This window comes from Dunckerocampus dactyliophorus, chromosome 7, assembly GCF_027744805.1.
Source record: "Dunckerocampus dactyliophorus isolate RoL2022-P2 chromosome 7, RoL_Ddac_1.1, whole genome shotgun sequence".
NCBI lineage: Eukaryota > Metazoa > Chordata > Actinopteri > Syngnathiformes > Syngnathidae > Dunckerocampus > Dunckerocampus dactyliophorus.
The window spans coordinates 15,174,500-15,192,287 of record NC_072825.1 but is presented as its reverse complement, the minus strand read 5'-3'; the positions used below and the strand labels follow the sequence as shown (position 1 = coordinate 15,192,287).

At 37.5% G+C, this 17,788-nt stretch overlaps 1 protein-coding gene across 1 annotated transcript in view; it reads right to left on the bottom strand.

Annotated features, from left to right (window-relative positions):
• ulk4 (unc-51 like kinase 4) overlaps window positions 1–17,788 on the bottom strand; it is a 103,315-nt gene that overhangs the window by 82,490 nt on the left and 3,037 nt on the right. Inside the window, exons 9-18 of the mRNA XM_054781063.1 lie at window positions 14,043–14,177; window positions 13,553–13,875; window positions 13,126–13,195; window positions 12,908–13,013; window positions 12,080–12,172; window positions 11,867–11,927; window positions 8,066–8,256; window positions 7,695–7,741; window positions 7,292–7,370; window positions 2,417–2,524 (exon numbers count right to left, since the gene is read on the bottom strand). Coding sequence (XP_054637038.1) covers window positions 2,417–2,524; window positions 7,292–7,370; window positions 7,695–7,741; window positions 8,066–8,256; window positions 11,867–11,927; window positions 12,080–12,172; window positions 12,908–13,013; window positions 13,126–13,195; window positions 13,553–13,875; window positions 14,043–14,177 — 1,213 coding nt within the window. The remainder of the gene's footprint in view (window positions 1–2,416; window positions 2,525–7,291; window positions 7,371–7,694; window positions 7,742–8,065; window positions 8,257–11,866; window positions 11,928–12,079; window positions 12,173–12,907; window positions 13,014–13,125; window positions 13,196–13,552; window positions 13,876–14,042; window positions 14,178–17,788) is intronic.

Below are 17,788 nucleotides of genomic sequence, written 5' to 3'. Positions count from 1 at the left end.
TGTTATTTGATACACTTTTGTTTTCTTAATACTTAAATACTGCTGTGATGCACCTTATTTTTGTTAAAACACGGAGTTCAATGTTCGTGGAATGGCATATTTGAAAGTCATACAGTATAAACTACAAGCATTCAAAATGTGGTTACTCATATCAAGTTAGCATAACATGGCAGCGCGTCTCCACCCCTTGGGCCTTTACATTTTTTAAACTGTGGCCCTCTTCATTATGTAGTTGAGTAGCCCTGCTCAAGGCAATATCTAACCTTGAGGATAAAGACAGCACTGGAGGCTCAAACCAATCGTTTGCATTGACCAATGTTTCAGATGCAAAGGCCAGGGGAAGACTTTTAACATGGGTCATTTAATGGGCAAATCTTCTATCCATCCATCTATGTTCTACTGTTTATCCTGTTCAGGGTCTTGGGGAAGCTGGAGCCTATCCCAGCGGACTGTGGATAGAAAGCAGACCACACCCAGGACAGGTTGTCAGGCTATTGCAGAGCACATATAGCGACAAATAACCATTCACACCTATAGTCACTGAGCATGAATTGATCCCACACTGGCTGGGTTATTCTTTACTTATGACATAATATTGCAATATTACAATATTTGGAGACTTTTTCAGAAGTCTGGGAGCATTCTGAGGTAATGGCTTAAGGTCTAATAAAAGTGGAGTCTAAAAATGCAGAATGTCGCTGATCATTAACCCAGGAATTGATAACACCACATTGTCAACTCTAGGGGACATCGAGAATATTGAGTCTTACTACTATCAATATCATACTGGCCCTGCCGGAGAAACTTGCATTCTCTATGTGAAATCGTTGGGAACAGAAGCCTACACAGTACTAAAGATTCAGCAAATCATTGTCATTGACAGAAAAGTACCTGTACACAAAAAAACTGAATCCTCCATTTAAAGGCGCAAAATCAAGTAGCCTTACAACAGGGAGTCTCAGTGGTACCACCAACCTCGAACTAATCACTAGCATCACTTAGCATGCAAACGCAGCTCAAAGGACCTTGAGAAAAGTACCAAACAAACATTGTCATTGAACTTATTCTTATTTGTGTGTACTTATGCAAATTACCAATTTAAAAATGTTCGTCACTGGCTCACAAATAATGAAAGCTACCAACATATTGTGGCTGTTTCCAATTTATCTCCAAATTCTGTGCCTTTTTAAAAAATCCTAAACAAAGTGGTTAATAACAAACATGGAGATAAAAAACACTGTCAACTGGTAGGAATTGCCACAATCTTAAACCTTCATCTTTGTGAGGAACCTGCAAGGTTAACAGTTCTTCATGCTTTAGCGTAAAAACCTGTCTAAACTACCTTAGACTATGTGAGGGTATTGCTGAGGATCTAAGGAAGACCACTGCAGTGCACCCAGTGTGAACCTGTTCTGGATCTTTAGCAACATTCGTTGTCCTACTATTTAATAAGAATACTGTTTTGTCCAAGTAATTTAGTGAAGCAGTGATTCGAAACAAGAAAGAAAATGAATAATGTGAATACAAACGAGAAAAAAAAGAATTATTCACAGCACTGCCCAGGAAATCCATCATGCTGCACCACCAATGGCTCAAAGGCTTTGGCACCAAAATCATCTTATGATCACAATTAACCATAGGAAAATGTAATATTTTATTAACTCTTGTTCATGCTTCAGGAGCTTTGGTAGAATGTTGTTGGATGTAAAGTATTACATTGAGATCAATAAAAAACAGACACCCTCCAGGAGTCAAAATGCCTAGTCCATCCATCCATTCATTTTCTATGCCGCTTATCCACTTTAGGGTCGCGGGGGTATGCTGGAGCCTATCCCAGCTGACTTCGGGCGAGAGGCGGGGTACACCCTGGACTGGTCGCCAGCCAATCACAGGGCAAAAATGCCTAGTCTCTCTTGTCATTTTTTTTTATTTTATTTTAAAATTCAGTTAATTTTGTCTGCATGAATATTTAAAAGCAATGATGAGGCAAATATGTGTTTGTAAAAAAATATGTATATATAAAAAATCTCTAAATCTACCTTTACACCTCCTACTACTTTTGTTATGTTAATACTCATATGATGATTATTGATGTTGGTTGACTTCCAAGTTGTTAGTTAGTTTCAAAACAACTTGTAAAATGAACACATTAGTTCCAGGTTTAGTTGTCAAGGGAATTTTACGTAATGTTTTTTTTTTAAATATATCTAATTGAGAAATGCAAAGAGAAGTTAACTGTAAAACTACTGCATGAATCCTGGAAGGGACATAATGATGAAAGAACATGACGTTTTTGTAGGTACTGCTGGAATTAATAACATGTGATATTACATTGCACATATTGTACTGAGTATCATCTACATCTACAGCACTAGTATGTCTTATGAATGGGGCCCTGTGATGTTGAAACTCTTACCTCAGAAGCAATAAGGTAGAGAAACTCCGCAAGTGGTGGCAGCAGAAACCTCTTTACTTGACTGTTCTTACGGTTATCTCTCAACAGGTCTGATAGAGTAGATACCACCTGCAATAAGCACCAACAATGTTGATCAGGAACAGTTTATCAGCTCATCTAATTCATTTTTACTCCAATCACGAATTCAATAAAAACTGAAGTTGATAGAAGCATCTTACAGAGTGATGAAAGATGTGCATTTCGGCATTAATGTTATGAATGATTGTAATTACCTCAGATACACGACGGAAAAAGCAATACAAATTCTAAACCAATTTAAAAACAATAATTCACTACTGTACTTCTTTGAGACCATGACATAAACCATATGACTGGCCTTATTTGTGTACAGTGGACAAAGACAAAAAACAACAAATTCTCATTTATTACATCAGACAAAAATGTCCATTGTAGCGAGATGACAACTGAGGAGGAGAAAGATGAGGTCAACTTTCTACAATGGATGGGGGTGGATGCGGATGTCAACAACATCGATACATGCATTCCAATGTCACCAAATGCCAAATTCATATATCATACGCAGTACATTTCATTCATTAAACATGACCTGTTGTTGTACTCATTGTTCTATTGTTTATTATTTTCTATTTTTGTATGTTTATTTGAAAACAAATGTATTCCTATTTTATTAATGTCACTACATTTTGATTTTGTAACATTTTTATTTCTTCATAGTTCTTAACACAAACACCTTCCTTTTTTTCACACAGGAAATGAACAAAGTGAACAAAATGTAAATGACAAAATGTAAGCAAAACTAAATATTGATAAGTGTCAACATGACAAATACATGGTGTGAATGAATTGTCAGTAATAGATACGGAGAAGGGGTAGGATTAAATAAGATGACTGGTGTATGCGCACAGATCACGTGTGATTGGAGGAGCTAGATAGCACACGCGGTAAAAGTAATGTTCTTGAAAGGCTCCCCCCACTAAGCTGAATTACTAATAATGTATTGATTAGTAGGTAGGTGTTTTATACCACAAACACAGCTGTGACACTCTTAGGCAGAGGGTGAAATGAGGCAGAGAGCAAAACAACAAAGACGCTCACCAATCTTGCCCTGAACACACCATCATTAGCTCACTATCAACAGCTACTCACGTTAAATGAGGCACATGAATGTGCGCACACAGAAAACAAACATCAGCTTACTTAACATGCAAAGGCAACAATCTTACAACTACGATTCAAATGTCACACTGATTAGTACAACAGCAGATACAGTAGAATGAAGAGACGTGGATTACTGGCCTGTGAAGGGCTCTTTAGGCAACTTTACAGTAACTGCGGTAGCTCCAAATACAATATATTGACATACAATATAAAATCACACCCCACAACTCTTGTCGACCAGCTATTTAGCTTCCTGTGTAGTAGTCGTGAACAATGGTGACTGAAGCGACATCCAGATCATTGATACAGATATCAGGGGATAATAATGCACCACATTTCCCTTTTGGTAATCGCAACAGCGTTTGGAAGCGTTTGAAATAGTCATTAATCATATTATCCATTACTGGAAAACAATAATGGCAGGAGTAACGCCGTTATGTGTAATGCCATGACTCCCAACACTGTTTGTAATGTACACTATTTTGTATCTTGTTTTTTTTTTCTTTTTTTTTATTTTACCGCTGTCCTGTCCAGCCTTTAAAGCAGATAGAATTGTACATCTAAACGCCGTCAAGTGCTCAACAGATTTACTCTGCCAGGGAGAAGTGTAATATACTATTCCCTTGTTATACAGAATTTATTTGACTTAGATGCTTGTTATTAAGCAAATTTGGAGCGACCGGACCGGAGCAGGAGGGGACAGAGAAGAAGAGAAAAGAAAACAGAGGGGGGTGTGGGGATTTGAGGGGGACAAAAAAAAAAGAGACAAGAGACAAGGACAACAGCAGCAACAACAACAACTGTGACAACAAGAACAGAACAACAGAAACATACAGAACTACATCAGCAAATAAATGTCTGTGACAACTATAAAGACGAACAAGGACATAAGAACAAAGGACAAAATAATATCAACAACCACAACGACAATGCTGCATTGAGACAATCACACATAATAGTTGTCATGAAATGATGAACTACGATAGTGATCACAATTTTATATCTTGGAGAGATACTGTATTATGTTTTTATATCCATTCTACATTCGTCCCTTACTATATCGCGGTTCGAATATCGCTCGATCGCTTTATGGCGTTTTTTTTTCACTGTTTCGTGGTTGACTATGGCCTATTATTACACAAAAAATATTGAAAGACAAGTTATATATGTAGTATTCTGGTAGGCATCAGTAATGTTACGAGACATGACATTAGATTACATTACCTGTCACACTGCATGGAGATCCCGTAGCCTGCACAATGTGACGTAAACAAAGAATAATTATGTTATTTTGTGTCTACATTTAGAAAGTCAAGTTATAAAATATTCAGTTTATTAATATTGAATCCTACTTTGCAGAAATTCACTTATCACGGTCGGGTCTGGAACCAATGAACTACGATAAATGAGCGATTGCTGTAATTGTTGATACCCTCAATATCTACTGTCAGTCCACTGTGAATGCCAAAATACAGCGGTAAATTAACACTTTTATCAAAGTGAACTAATTTGCACTCTTGTTCCCAAACTACAACAAAAACATATGCTGATATCCTTTCAAAAATCCTCATATGGGCAGTGATCTTAACCTTTCCAAATTATAAGCGAAAGTTACACCCTTGATTGCTCCCCATGTTAAATAAACTGTCCTCTAGTGTCAGGAAAATATGGAATTATAAAATGGCGTGTGTCCATTACTCCATCTGATTTTACAAATATTCATTCTAATTATGCACTAACATACTTAAGTATTTCTGCTGATATCCACATTCATGTCACACTGATTTACTGTAATTATCTGCTCAAGGCCGCTTGTCTCCAAAACAAGTCCTCCACATTCTTATCACCTGATCCAAATAGCCTTGGGTGTCTAGACATGTGAGTCTGCCCTTCATTGTCTGCCCAAAACAGGAGGAGGAAATCAGCCCCTCACATGTGTGGTTTCCTAAATGAACTAACATTTTAGCATGAATAGTCACACATTTTCTCTTGAAGTCATCAGTCGAGGATTTATTGATTTGTCTCCTTGCATGCAAGTTTTATTAAATTGTACCTCTCATTAGTCTCAAAGAACTTGTCTTGTCTGTCGTCTATTTTGGATCCAACAGCAGATTTCCCTTGACATCTACCAAATTTGTTCTGGCTTTGATTAAAACTTGACAATGCATTGAGGATGCATATATATTTGGATGTGATTGGACAGAAATGTAAACATGTCAACCATTGCAAACGTGCATTCTTGTTCTGACCACATTGGTTAATGTTGAGTAGGTGTGTATTGTAATCATATTGTATAAATATATAACCCTTCCTTTCGGAAATGCTGATATTTGTTGTTACAACAAGGACTGCTACATTTAGCAATTGGCCACACTTAGATGACTAATTTCATTTGTTTTTGTTCATTGTATTCATTAGTGTCAGATATTAACACAAGTTCCTCCAACTATTTCTTACCCTGCAAAGGGAACAACACTGTGTGCTTCAAGCCTTTTCCCTCTGAATAGGCTCCAGCAGTATTAAGCATCCGCCTTAAGATAACTGTGAACTTTCCAAATGCCTTAAGACTCCACATCCCCGTGAAATACCCCGCACAGTAAAAGCCTCTCAGGCTAAACCCCTGTAGGAGCCATATAAAACTTTAGAAGCAATGATAAGTAAACAGGAAAATTATACAGTATCTTGTTAGCTGTAAAGGAACAGCTTCCCTAAATTGCATACGATTAACCCACAAAATTTCACTCCCATTGAATTCTATTTGAGGGGCGGTATGGGGGGGCATCGACTTGGGAAAGAGAGAATCAAAATAAATAGAGGCGAGAGCGAACAGGCTTGCGTGTGCATGTGCACGTGTGTGTTGGGTAGGGGGGATCGAAGCATAAAACAGTTACCATAGTAACTAAACCCAGTCCTGACACTCCAATCATCAGGACTGCAGCAGGAGAACCCCAGCTGTGACATACAGGCACACACACAGTTACATCAAGTATATGCTGTTTTACTGGTCATCTGTTTGCATCATGATAGCATAAGAATGTGCGCACACACACACACTCACAGACCCCCTGCTGGGACTGTGGAAGGACTCACACAAACAGACAAAGGCACAAACACAGGCCGCTTTGTCCTTTTCACGATAATTTGTCATCCTAAGGTAAAGAGAATAGCGGAAAAAGTGTTCCGCCATTTTTCTTTAACAACAGCGCGCACTGAAAAAAACACTGCTGCGCCACAGTCAGCCATTTTGTAATTCACAGTTACAACTTCACAGCAGTCACAGCGACTCAAATAGAGAGGGTGTGAATGTTGGTTGGTTGGTTTGTTTAATTTATTTTGATTTATGTTGCATCGAAACTACTTCAAGCAGACAAGGAGTATTCCAAAACTAAATCTGGATATGAGTGACAAGAAACAGAGGATGAAGGCCATCCACAAGTTTCACCTAAATATTGGTTGTCTATCTTTATCTGTGATCCACCAGCTCAAAGAACGGAATTTGTGTTGCAGTTTGGACAAAGAGGACTTTTAGCAATATAACTTGGAATTTAAAAAAAAATGTGAAAAAATGGGAATAAAAATGTAAAAAGGTAGTATTTTCTGTATTCAGGCACTATGGCTTAGTTAGAATAACTTGCCAGCCTTGTGTGTGTGTGTGTGTGTGTGTGTGTGTGTGTGTGTGTCAGTGTGTATACAGACCTCAGTAACTGGACTGATTGCTTCAAGTTCAGTACAATGGAGAGCCAGTAAACCCATAACTCTGACAACAAAGCTCCGCCTGAAAAACATTTTGCTTCTGTTATTCAATTAAAAATGACTTTAAAAAAGCCTAATTAAAAAAGTACATTTTCAGTTTTCAAAAAACAAATGTTTACTCCAGGACTCCCCCTACTGTTGTGAGATGTAACTTATTTCAAGGCAATATGGTGCATTTAACACCCAGCCACTATCTTCAGTTTCAATCTCAGTGAAAAAAAAGCCACATTCCACACACAATTATTCAATACATTCACTACTACACTTTACACAACATAATTATTCCAAACTTTTGAACCATGCAACTTGATTCATAATGCTAATAATATGTGTCACATTTACTTACACATCCCAGTTTGGAGCTTGCTGAAGATGTAGGTTTAGTGCCTGAAGCTAAATAAAGCAAAAACATTTCCATAATGAGAAAGAGCAGAGTGAGACTTAATACGGTACGTAAGCAATCAACAGATATGGATGCAAATCAGCTTGTTTGTAGTCAGTTCTCGCTGGACAATGTTTACAAATATATCTGTGGTATTTTCTAAGGTTATTAGATGAGATAAATATCCCACTGTAACACTACTGTGACATATTTAAGAAAAGAGAAGATACAGTATTGCTCCAAACATTCTGCCTTTTCAGTAAACGTGTGGGGTTTTATTGAAATAATATTATTCACTAAAAATAAAATGTTGAATTGAATACACATGTTCTTACCACTTTTGAGTTAATCAGCCTGTTGGCAACGTCTTTATGTTTAACCACACAGCAGAGGTAGCACAGAAGGTTTACTGTGGAGCGTGTTGCTGTAGGGGCAGGAGCAGAAGTTTTCTGTCCTTCAAGTGATGAACAAAGCTGTTGAATGAGGATGCTCCACTCTTCATTGCTAAGTGACAGTAGCTTCTCCACTGAAGGAGAGCAGAGGACAATGCAACAAATTCAACTTGCAATGTAGATAGAAAGGCATTAGCGACAAGCAAACTGATCATGAATAGCATTGCAGGTGTTTCACGAGAAAATGTTCTCAATGAACATTGCATCTTGTTACAGGAAGCTTTATGTGTTCTATACATTTTTTTTCTCATTACACTTGATGAGAAATTGCAAATTGTAGCTGCTAGTATGCTGGCAGTAAAAAGTAAGTGCAACAACCCCCTTGACAGATCCAGTCATTCTTACCGACAGTTAACATCTGCTCCTCAAGTGCAGATGTGTTGAACAATTCAGGTGTGCTGTGCATGAGTGAAAAGAACTAAAGAAAAAAAATGCACTACAGTGCAGTTATGGCAAGTTGAGAGAGGTGCGCCTCACTGCTTCTACAAGTTATTTCACGGGTAGCCACTTCTCTCTCAGTCAGTCTCATCATGTCCCACTCAGAAAGCTTCACTGTGTCAACTATGACATCTAGTGGGGAAACTGAGAACAGAGTTGCCTCTCCTCTGACCCCATGAACTGTTGACGTTACATGTCGTTACAGTGTTAAATGTCGCATTCATCTTTACACTGCACTGTACCCTTTTTATTTGTTTATTTAATTTAGTCTTACTTCACACTCTTGCATCTACTTTATTATTTTTTTGCCCATTTGGCAGTATTTGCACACATATCCATATATACTATGTATATATATATATATATATATATATATTATATTATATTATATGCCAAACTGTGTCCAACTGTGTTCTAAATGCATTTTTTAAATCACAAAACGTCCTTGTTGGCATCCTTTGCTTGCTAACAAAATAAATGGCAACCAGAAACGAAAGTCATCTCCGTGGCCCGTCTATGATGTCATCAGCAATTGACTCTCAAAAACGTTAACACAAAACACATTTTCATAGTTTTACAGCTATAGTTGTTCGTGCATAAAACTATTCTAAATGCATATAAATGACAAATGAAAAAGAATAAATGAACATTGCACATGTACATTACTTTTAGCTTCATTGAAGATGTAACTGTTCCCAAAGACACGATGTGGCAGCAAGATCAACACAGACACCACCAGATAGTTATTTTGTGAATTCAATAGTGTTTCTCACCTTCTTTATCAAAATGCTGGCACTTGCAACTTCCTCTGGCTCCATTTTGGGTTATTGAGGTGAGAATCACTACTGAATAACTCATAACTCAACGCAAAACAGTAAGGTTAGTGTCCATGGTGATTTCATGGTGTGTTTGGCAACAGTCATGTCAAGAATTATGTCTTCAATTAAGGTAAAAGTAAACTTAAATGTTCATTTATCCCTTTCAGTCTTCACTTATATGTATTTACATGCATTTCAAAATATTTTCTAAAACTATAACTGTTAAACGAAAGTTCAAACTGTTAATCAAAAGTGTTATGTGTTAGCATTTTTGGTTTCCTGGAACGGATTACTTGGATTTGACATGTTTATTACATCTCTTGTGGGAAAAATTTATTCAGTTAGCATACATTTTGGTTGGAGACGGGCCCTCTGGAATGAATTAATGATGCTAGCCAAGGTTACACTGCATATACGCTTTTTTACAAATTCTGTTTTTATACTGATTATTGTACAGTAATTGCACCATGGAGAGAAGAAAAACTTCTGTGTATGAGATACATGGCAAATTGACTATTATATAGACTCTTGAATCTTGAACATAAAACAAACCAAAATGTTATACAAAAGAACCAAATTCAAATGATAATCTCACTTGGTACTGACTTGAAGAACAGGGATTTTAGGTTGGGAACTGTCAGAAATTGATTGACAGATGTTAACATAATTTTAAACGTTTAAGCGCCTTAAAGGTGCTATCCTTCCTTGACTTCAAATCGCACTTTTTTCACACAAAAAAATATAAGAACACAACCACTGGCTAGAGTATGTTACCAATGGTGGTTTCAGAGAATAGATTGTAGAAAAAAATGTCTATTACATTCTTCACAATTACGAAGCTAAGCCGAAAGGCAAATCTCTCAATTTACTGGTCGATCTACGTTCCTACCCTCATCTATGGCTGTGAGATTTGGGTAGTGACTGAAAGGACATGATCGCGGGTACAAGCGGCCAAAATGAGTTTTCTCCGTATGGTGGCTGGGCTCTCCCTTAGAGATAAGGTGACAAGCACTGTCATTCGAGGAAAAACTGGGAGTAGCACCGCTGCATTGAGAGGAGCCAGATGAGGTGGATCAGGCATCTGGTCAGGATGCCTGCTGAATGCCTCCCTGGTGAGGTGTTCAGGGCACGTCCGACCGGTAGGAGGTCTTGGGGGAAGACCCAAGACACGTTGAAGAAACTATGTCTCAGCTGGCCTGGGAACACCTTGGGATACGCAGGGAGAGGGAAGTCTGGGCTTCCTTGCTGCTCCTGCAACCCTTGGATTAAGCGGAAGAAGATGGATGTATGGATGGAAGGCTATAGCTAACTCTTAAGCACACCCACATTCAAAAAGCAGCATGACTCTGGCAGCATCCTAATACTTTTGTCCAGTGTCACCATAAGCCTTGTGACTCATTGTCAAAGTTAAAGTACTGTAAATTCCAGTGTATAAGGTGCACCCACTAAATTTGGAGGAAAAAACAGATTTGTTCATATACTGTATAAACCACATCGGTGTATAAACCGCACGTATCCACATCATAAAACGATATACTGTGGCGCGCATGAGACTGAGAGGACCAGGCAGCTCTTTATTTGAGGAGTCAATCATTAACTATAAAAAAACTCACAATGAGCTTAAAAGGTACACCTTTTGAGTGTTAAGTTGCTGTGTGATGAATTTAGTGTTGCTAGTAAAGTGTTCTTAGTAAAATGACACTGAGTCAGACTGTTATGTTGTTATACTGGTATACAGTATATAATGACCTCCTGCGATGTCCAATGGTTGACAAGCTCGTTGTGAGTGTGCGGATAGCTTGTGATTTCCTCACTGACTTGTGAGCGGCACAGTATTGGAAAAATTAGTATAGTTCTGAAGTTAAGGAGATGTCACAAGATTAGAATTTAGACATAGATTAGCTGCACCGCTGTATAAAATTGTGAAGCTGTAAAATTTAAGAAACAAGTAGCGGCTTGTACACCGGAATTTATGGTACAATGTTTTGTTGTTTTTGTGTTTTGCTATTAATAGTGATTAACATCAATGCGACTTTAAAATTAAGACCAAGTGTTTTTTTGTTGTGGATGAACTTATATTTATACATACTGACAGTTACGAATGATAACATTTTGTTTACAATTGGCTATGCAGTCAAATGGTTTTGTAACTGCATTTGGCTGTGGAAATAATTACAGTATTCCTATTTCCATTGTTTCCTATGGGAGAAATTGCTTCTCAGTTTGATCAAATCAGAGGTTGAAAGTTTTAAATTCACCCTGAGAGGTGACACTGTACATATCGCGTTTTCAGGCAAAATTGTGTCAAGTGTGACACTCTACTGGTGTAATTCAGACCAATGATCTAATCTAGACTTGCATTGACAACAAACTCCAATTTTGTACTCAAAATCAAACTTTAACTCAGTGGACAAATGAGTCACAGTACCTGTGCACGCTGACACACCAAGGTTTTTAGAGTCAAATCGAACAGGAGGACTCTTAAGGATCTGTAAATCACAAAAAGAACATCATACAGTAAACATATTACATAAGTCACAGATTCGTACAACTTCTATGAACACACTGGAGGAGCTGTTACTAAACAAAAGAAAAGAAACCCTTTTAATCAGACATCAAGACATATATTGCATGACTGTACCTTGGGATTGTCTATGACTGGTGTGACTGTCTTGTCTGATTCAGTATGCAGAAGCGCTTTCACATAAGCGGTTATGTCGTTGCCGGTTGTGGTCTGAGACAAAGATAAAGAACAGCACAACTCATTAAGATGCACATAAAAAACACATTTCTAAGGTAAATTGTCCATCAGATGGCGACAGAGAACAGCAAGATAATTAAGAAGCTAAATCTGATCGAAGGTACATCTACACAGTCTAATCTAATGAGGAGATATTTTTAAAATCTGGTTTTGCAAAAAATGGCTCTAGCAAAAGGCACTGATTTTAATAGTTTTTTTTATAATGATGCAGAACGTAGACCTGCACTTCATCAATGCCTTGTTTAGTTACATCACAGGAGAACATTTTTGGAAACACCTCTGAGTAGTTCCCTCAATAATTGTGTATGAATGCTGTGAAACATTGCAGAAGAATGAGATGGACAGTTTTGTTAATCCATTACAGCATATCATTAAGAATGTATAAATTGCCATTTAGTCAGTACCTTAACATGGATCTCCCTCCCCTGAAGTGAAGGACTACAGTTTAGAGCAGGGATCACTAACGTTTTTTCTTGCGAGAGCTACTTTTAGAAAATGAAAATGCTACTATAGACAAAGCTACTCATTTTTGTAGAAATGATTTTCATACCTTATTTCAAACCAAACAAAGCAAATATGCTTGTTTTACCAAAACATTCACAAAATGCTGGTATCCACAACTCACATTTTATGTTTCAGAACACTTTTCTTTCTAGTGTTCTCACATTATTAACTGAAAACCTGAATGAAAAGCAGGCTTGCGGGCACCTCATGTGGTCGTGGGGGGCTACCTGGTGCCTGCGGGCACTGTGTTGGTGACCCCTGGTTTAGAGAGTCTAAGATGCTGGAACTTCCTTTTGAAGTCACACAGGAGCTAAAACAAGAACAAAACATTTACAACTGTTAGTGAGTGTCTGCTCTCAATGCAATGGACATTTTCCGCGCAGTGTTTGTAGATGTGGCTCTAAAATTACGACTCTAAATACCTGAGTGGAAAAACTGGCTCAGTGTTGTCGTCATCCAAGTCACTCTTTGGCTTGAACTTGAATGCATTATCTGGAAAAAGCAAGAACACATGAGACACATGCACTTAGTGGCTACTTCATAAGTGCACATGCAGGTGATTTGTGACAGAATACAACAGTCTGCTTTACAAAGATACTGTACAAAGATACTGTGATGCTCACCTTTGATTGACATTGCACAGCTCTATTAATACCTCTCTGACAGTGTTAACCAATATGAATACTATTAACTCTGTAAAAGCATCATGTGAATACAGCTGGTGTTGATCTCATTTGATTGCATAGATGTACCTAATATTGTGGCTGATGAAATGAATCACCAGAGCTACTTCAGTCAAGTTAAATATACTATTTGGCATTAACAAATACAGGGTGTAAAATGTCTTACCTAGTGAGAACGGCTCCCGGGTCTGCTCTTTTGCACTCATTTGTTGAGTCACATTCATCTTTATTTCATCTTCTGTCTTTGTGTCCTCCTCTCCTGTTGTGGACTGTACCATCGTCCTGTCTGATCCCTTATTCTTCATCAAGTCTCCATGGGTTGTGTGTCTCTCAATCCTGCTGTCTGCTCTCCTTGTTATTGTAGATTTTGTCTGTGATAAGATCGAGTTCTCCGAAGACTTATGGACTGGTGTAGTCTTTGTCATTTGGCTGCAAGGATGTTTATCAGCCTGGTCTCCAAAAGGGAAGGGCTCCAGGATCCTTTTGTGTCTTAAGAGTTTTTAAAACAACATGCTGACACAAACACCTCAAGTAAAGGGAACACATGAATGGGGCACTACTGTAATGACCTTCACTTCAATTATGTTGGCATGTTTATTAATGACATTAATGATTATTAGAATGCTCCAAGTCAAAAATTATATCATATTACACACCCCCATCTGGTTGAATTTATTCTCTCTGCACACTGCTCTTCTTTGTCCTCTTTTTCTTCTACTTCTTTTAAATCATCTTCTTCATTCAGTGCTTCAGTCCAGAAATGGTGATTGAGTAATTCTGACCACTTCAATCTAAAGAACAAACAACACAGATGTTTGAAGACCGATATGACACAGATCTCATTAACTTGCAATGACATGTCAAGCCAACAGATAATACATGTTATTTGAATAGAGTCGGGCTAAATAAAATCAGATATATAGTAGTATGACTAAGTGCTTCATATTAATGTTAATTTTTGTGTTATAAATCAAACTATGAGGTCCGGGAAGTAGAATTACAATTAAAATGATAGGCATCCATTGTGTATGTTAGTGTGGTCTGACCTCTCATCAGGGTTTCTGGTGAGTAAGCCTCTCAGAAGATTTTGGAAATCTTGACTGGGAGAACTGGTTGGGGACACTGTCAAAATAACAAGGTATGTCTATATCCTTTTTTCCAAACTCAACTACAACATTTCATTTCTAATTTGTATGCAAATGTGATTTGTGTATATACCTGAAAATGATGGTTGCTGATCTAAATTTATTCCAGTGACTTCATTGTAGTTATCAGAAAGGTACGGTTTACCTAAAAAAGATATATATTTTGTCATTTTTAAATAATGTTTCCACATTTTGCATGACTTTTAGCAAACCATATGACTTGGTAAATAAGAAAATAGAAATGAGTAAAATATAGGTACATTACCAATGCACATGTGGTACAGGATACAACCAACTGCCCAAAGATCAGACATCACAGTCGTTTCTGAACCCTGTAGAACCTCTGGAGCCATGTAAATTGGTGAGCCTGATAAGTATACAAACAGAAAACATAAATGCGAGTCCTTTTTTTGATTCTGTAAATATACTGCTCAAAAAAATAAAGGGGACACCAAAATATCACATTCTAGATGTAAATTAATGAAATATTCTGCTTAAATATTTTGGCCTTTACATAGTTTAATGTGCTGACAACAAATTCACACAAGAATTATCAACTGAAATCAAATTTATTAAACCATGTAGGTCTGAATTTGGAGTCATGCTCAAAATTAAAGTGGAAAAAGACACCACCTGTTGTCTATTCCATTTGCTCAACAGCATGTGAAATTGATTGTCAATCTGTGTTGCTTCCTAAGTGGACAGTTTGAATAATGGCGCAGCAGTTTTGCCTTAGTGTGAATTGAGTGCTCCCTTTATTTTTTTGAGCAGTGTATATACTGTAGCTTGGAAACTAAATAACAAAATAACAACTCTTATCTGACCTTGAAACCTTTTTTTCAGATCATCATAGTTTTCGTCATCTGCCTCGTCACAACACAATGACAAGAACTCTTCACGAGTTTCTCTCTCAGTCTTGGAGTGACAGAAGTTACCTAACTTTAAAATGCCACTACTATCTAAAAAGATCTATGGGAGGAGACAAGATTATTGTATATTAGTTTATAAAATATTAATATAAATGTGGGTTTGATATGTGATTATACATGGCGGGGGTGTCCAAAGTGGGAGCCATTTCCAGTCCGTGGCTCAATTTTTATTGACCCACATACATAAAAACACATAAACACAATACAAAAATACAGAAATCTTGATACTAACTACACACAAAGCTCTGCAGTTAAATAAATATACATATATACACAATGTTTGAGCCTTTTTACAAAATTAATATCATAGTTTTTATCATACTTTGATTTTTCAGTATGTGGCCCTCGATAGTAAAAGTTTGGACACCCCTAATACAGTATATGGTGATATGTACAAACCTTAGAAGGTGTCAAATCAGAGAAAATGATTCCTAACTTGTAGATGTGGTCCAGTCCTTTGACCAAGTCCCATCCAAACTTCCTCACTACATCCTCTGGAAGACATCCATCCCGCTTCATCACAGACTCCAAGGAACCACCTAAGTAGACAGACAGAGAAGTAGACAGAGCGAGAAATAAAATGAACATAACTCAATAACTATCAATCCATTTTCTATGCCGCTTATCCCCACTAGGGCCACAGGTATGCTGGAGCCTATCCCAGCTGACTTCGGGCGAGAGGCAGGGTACACCCTGGACTCAATCGCAGGGCAGATAAAGACAAACAACCCCGGAGAAAACCCACGCACACACGGGGAGGACAACATGCAAACTCCACACAGAGATGCCCAAAGGAGATTCGAACCCAGATCTTCCCAATCTCCTGACTGTGTGGCCAACATGCTAACCACTTGACCACCGTGTGGCCCCGCAATATAAAAAAAATTTACTTTTAGCTGTAATAAATGGCCGAAACATCAGACAATATAGATTGAGGATCACTTATTGGTGGCACAATTACTGACCTGTGCAAAGCTCAGTCACTAGCCACAAGTGCTTTTTGGTTTCATACCATTCATGAAAGCGTACAATGTTGGGATGATCCACATCTTGGCTAAGACGAACCTACAAGGACAACAAGAGATTATTTTTTCATTTATTCTGGTAATTCCAGCAGGAATGTTAAATCGACTCTCTCATTTATCACAGTTTAGGGGTTGTTTCAGCTTAATTTCGCCTGGTCATTTTATGTAGCAACTGATATCGTACATGGTTTGTGATCTCGGGTCTCTTGGCTTTGTCACAGCATTTGAGGGCTACATAGTTTAGATTTCCCTTCCTCCGTCCTTTATGGACAACAGACGAAGAGCCTCCTCCTAGCTCTTCATACAGGATGAAGTTCTCCATCTACTATAAGAAACAATGGAAGCGAGGTTAGTAGTTAAAAATAAAACAAAGTGAGAGACGTAAACTAGATATACAATTAAAACATTTTGCTCCATAATGACCTTATTGTATTATTAGCATAAATGCACATTTCCCACTTTTCAATGTCTTCTTAGGCACTTTTAATATGTAATAATTATATGAATTATAAGTACTGTACATACAATATAATCAACTACATAAATCTATTGAGTCTGAATTATCAAATGGTCATGATGACTGTTAAACTTTTAAGAATATGTTAAATACCTTTTTAAGTAGCTTAAAACTTAGAATGGTACACTAATACCTATAAATTTATCAAACTCAGACGCTGTCATAATGACTCACCTGCTAACTTTCAGGCAGCCCAACTCGTTCTCCCAACCGGAAGTCAGGTGGGTCACATGACGCAAACTGATCGAGGGGCTTGAATCATTATGGAGAAACACTTACCTCTTAATGAAATCGCACCACTTTCATTTTATGTATTTCTACGTACGTGTACGTAAGTGTATTTGCTTTTGTAACCCATAGTCATGGTCTGAGCGTGATACTTTAAGTGAAAAACATTTCATTTTGTGTGACCGCCCACTTCCAAATGGTTTAGCCCTGTGTTGCTAAGCTACAAAGGAACACAACAAAAAGACAGGGTCGTGGTTTACTTGTAAAGTCATTCCAAGCAGAACGTATTTTGTCTTAAACAAAGATGATGGAAAAAAAGACACTTTTTGTTAGAAGTCAGAGTTGATCAGCCTGAAATGCACCTTGAAAATATGTAGTCTTGCAGGGTACATTTACTGTAAATAGCAGAACAGCAAAATTAATTTAATTTGATCTTAAATTGAAACTAATTATGTTATTATTAAAATAATATTTCTTATTTAGTGTTTTACAATTTAAACATGTGGATGTAGTTTAAGCAATGGAAATTTTATGAGCTTTCCGGACAGGTCCATTCCT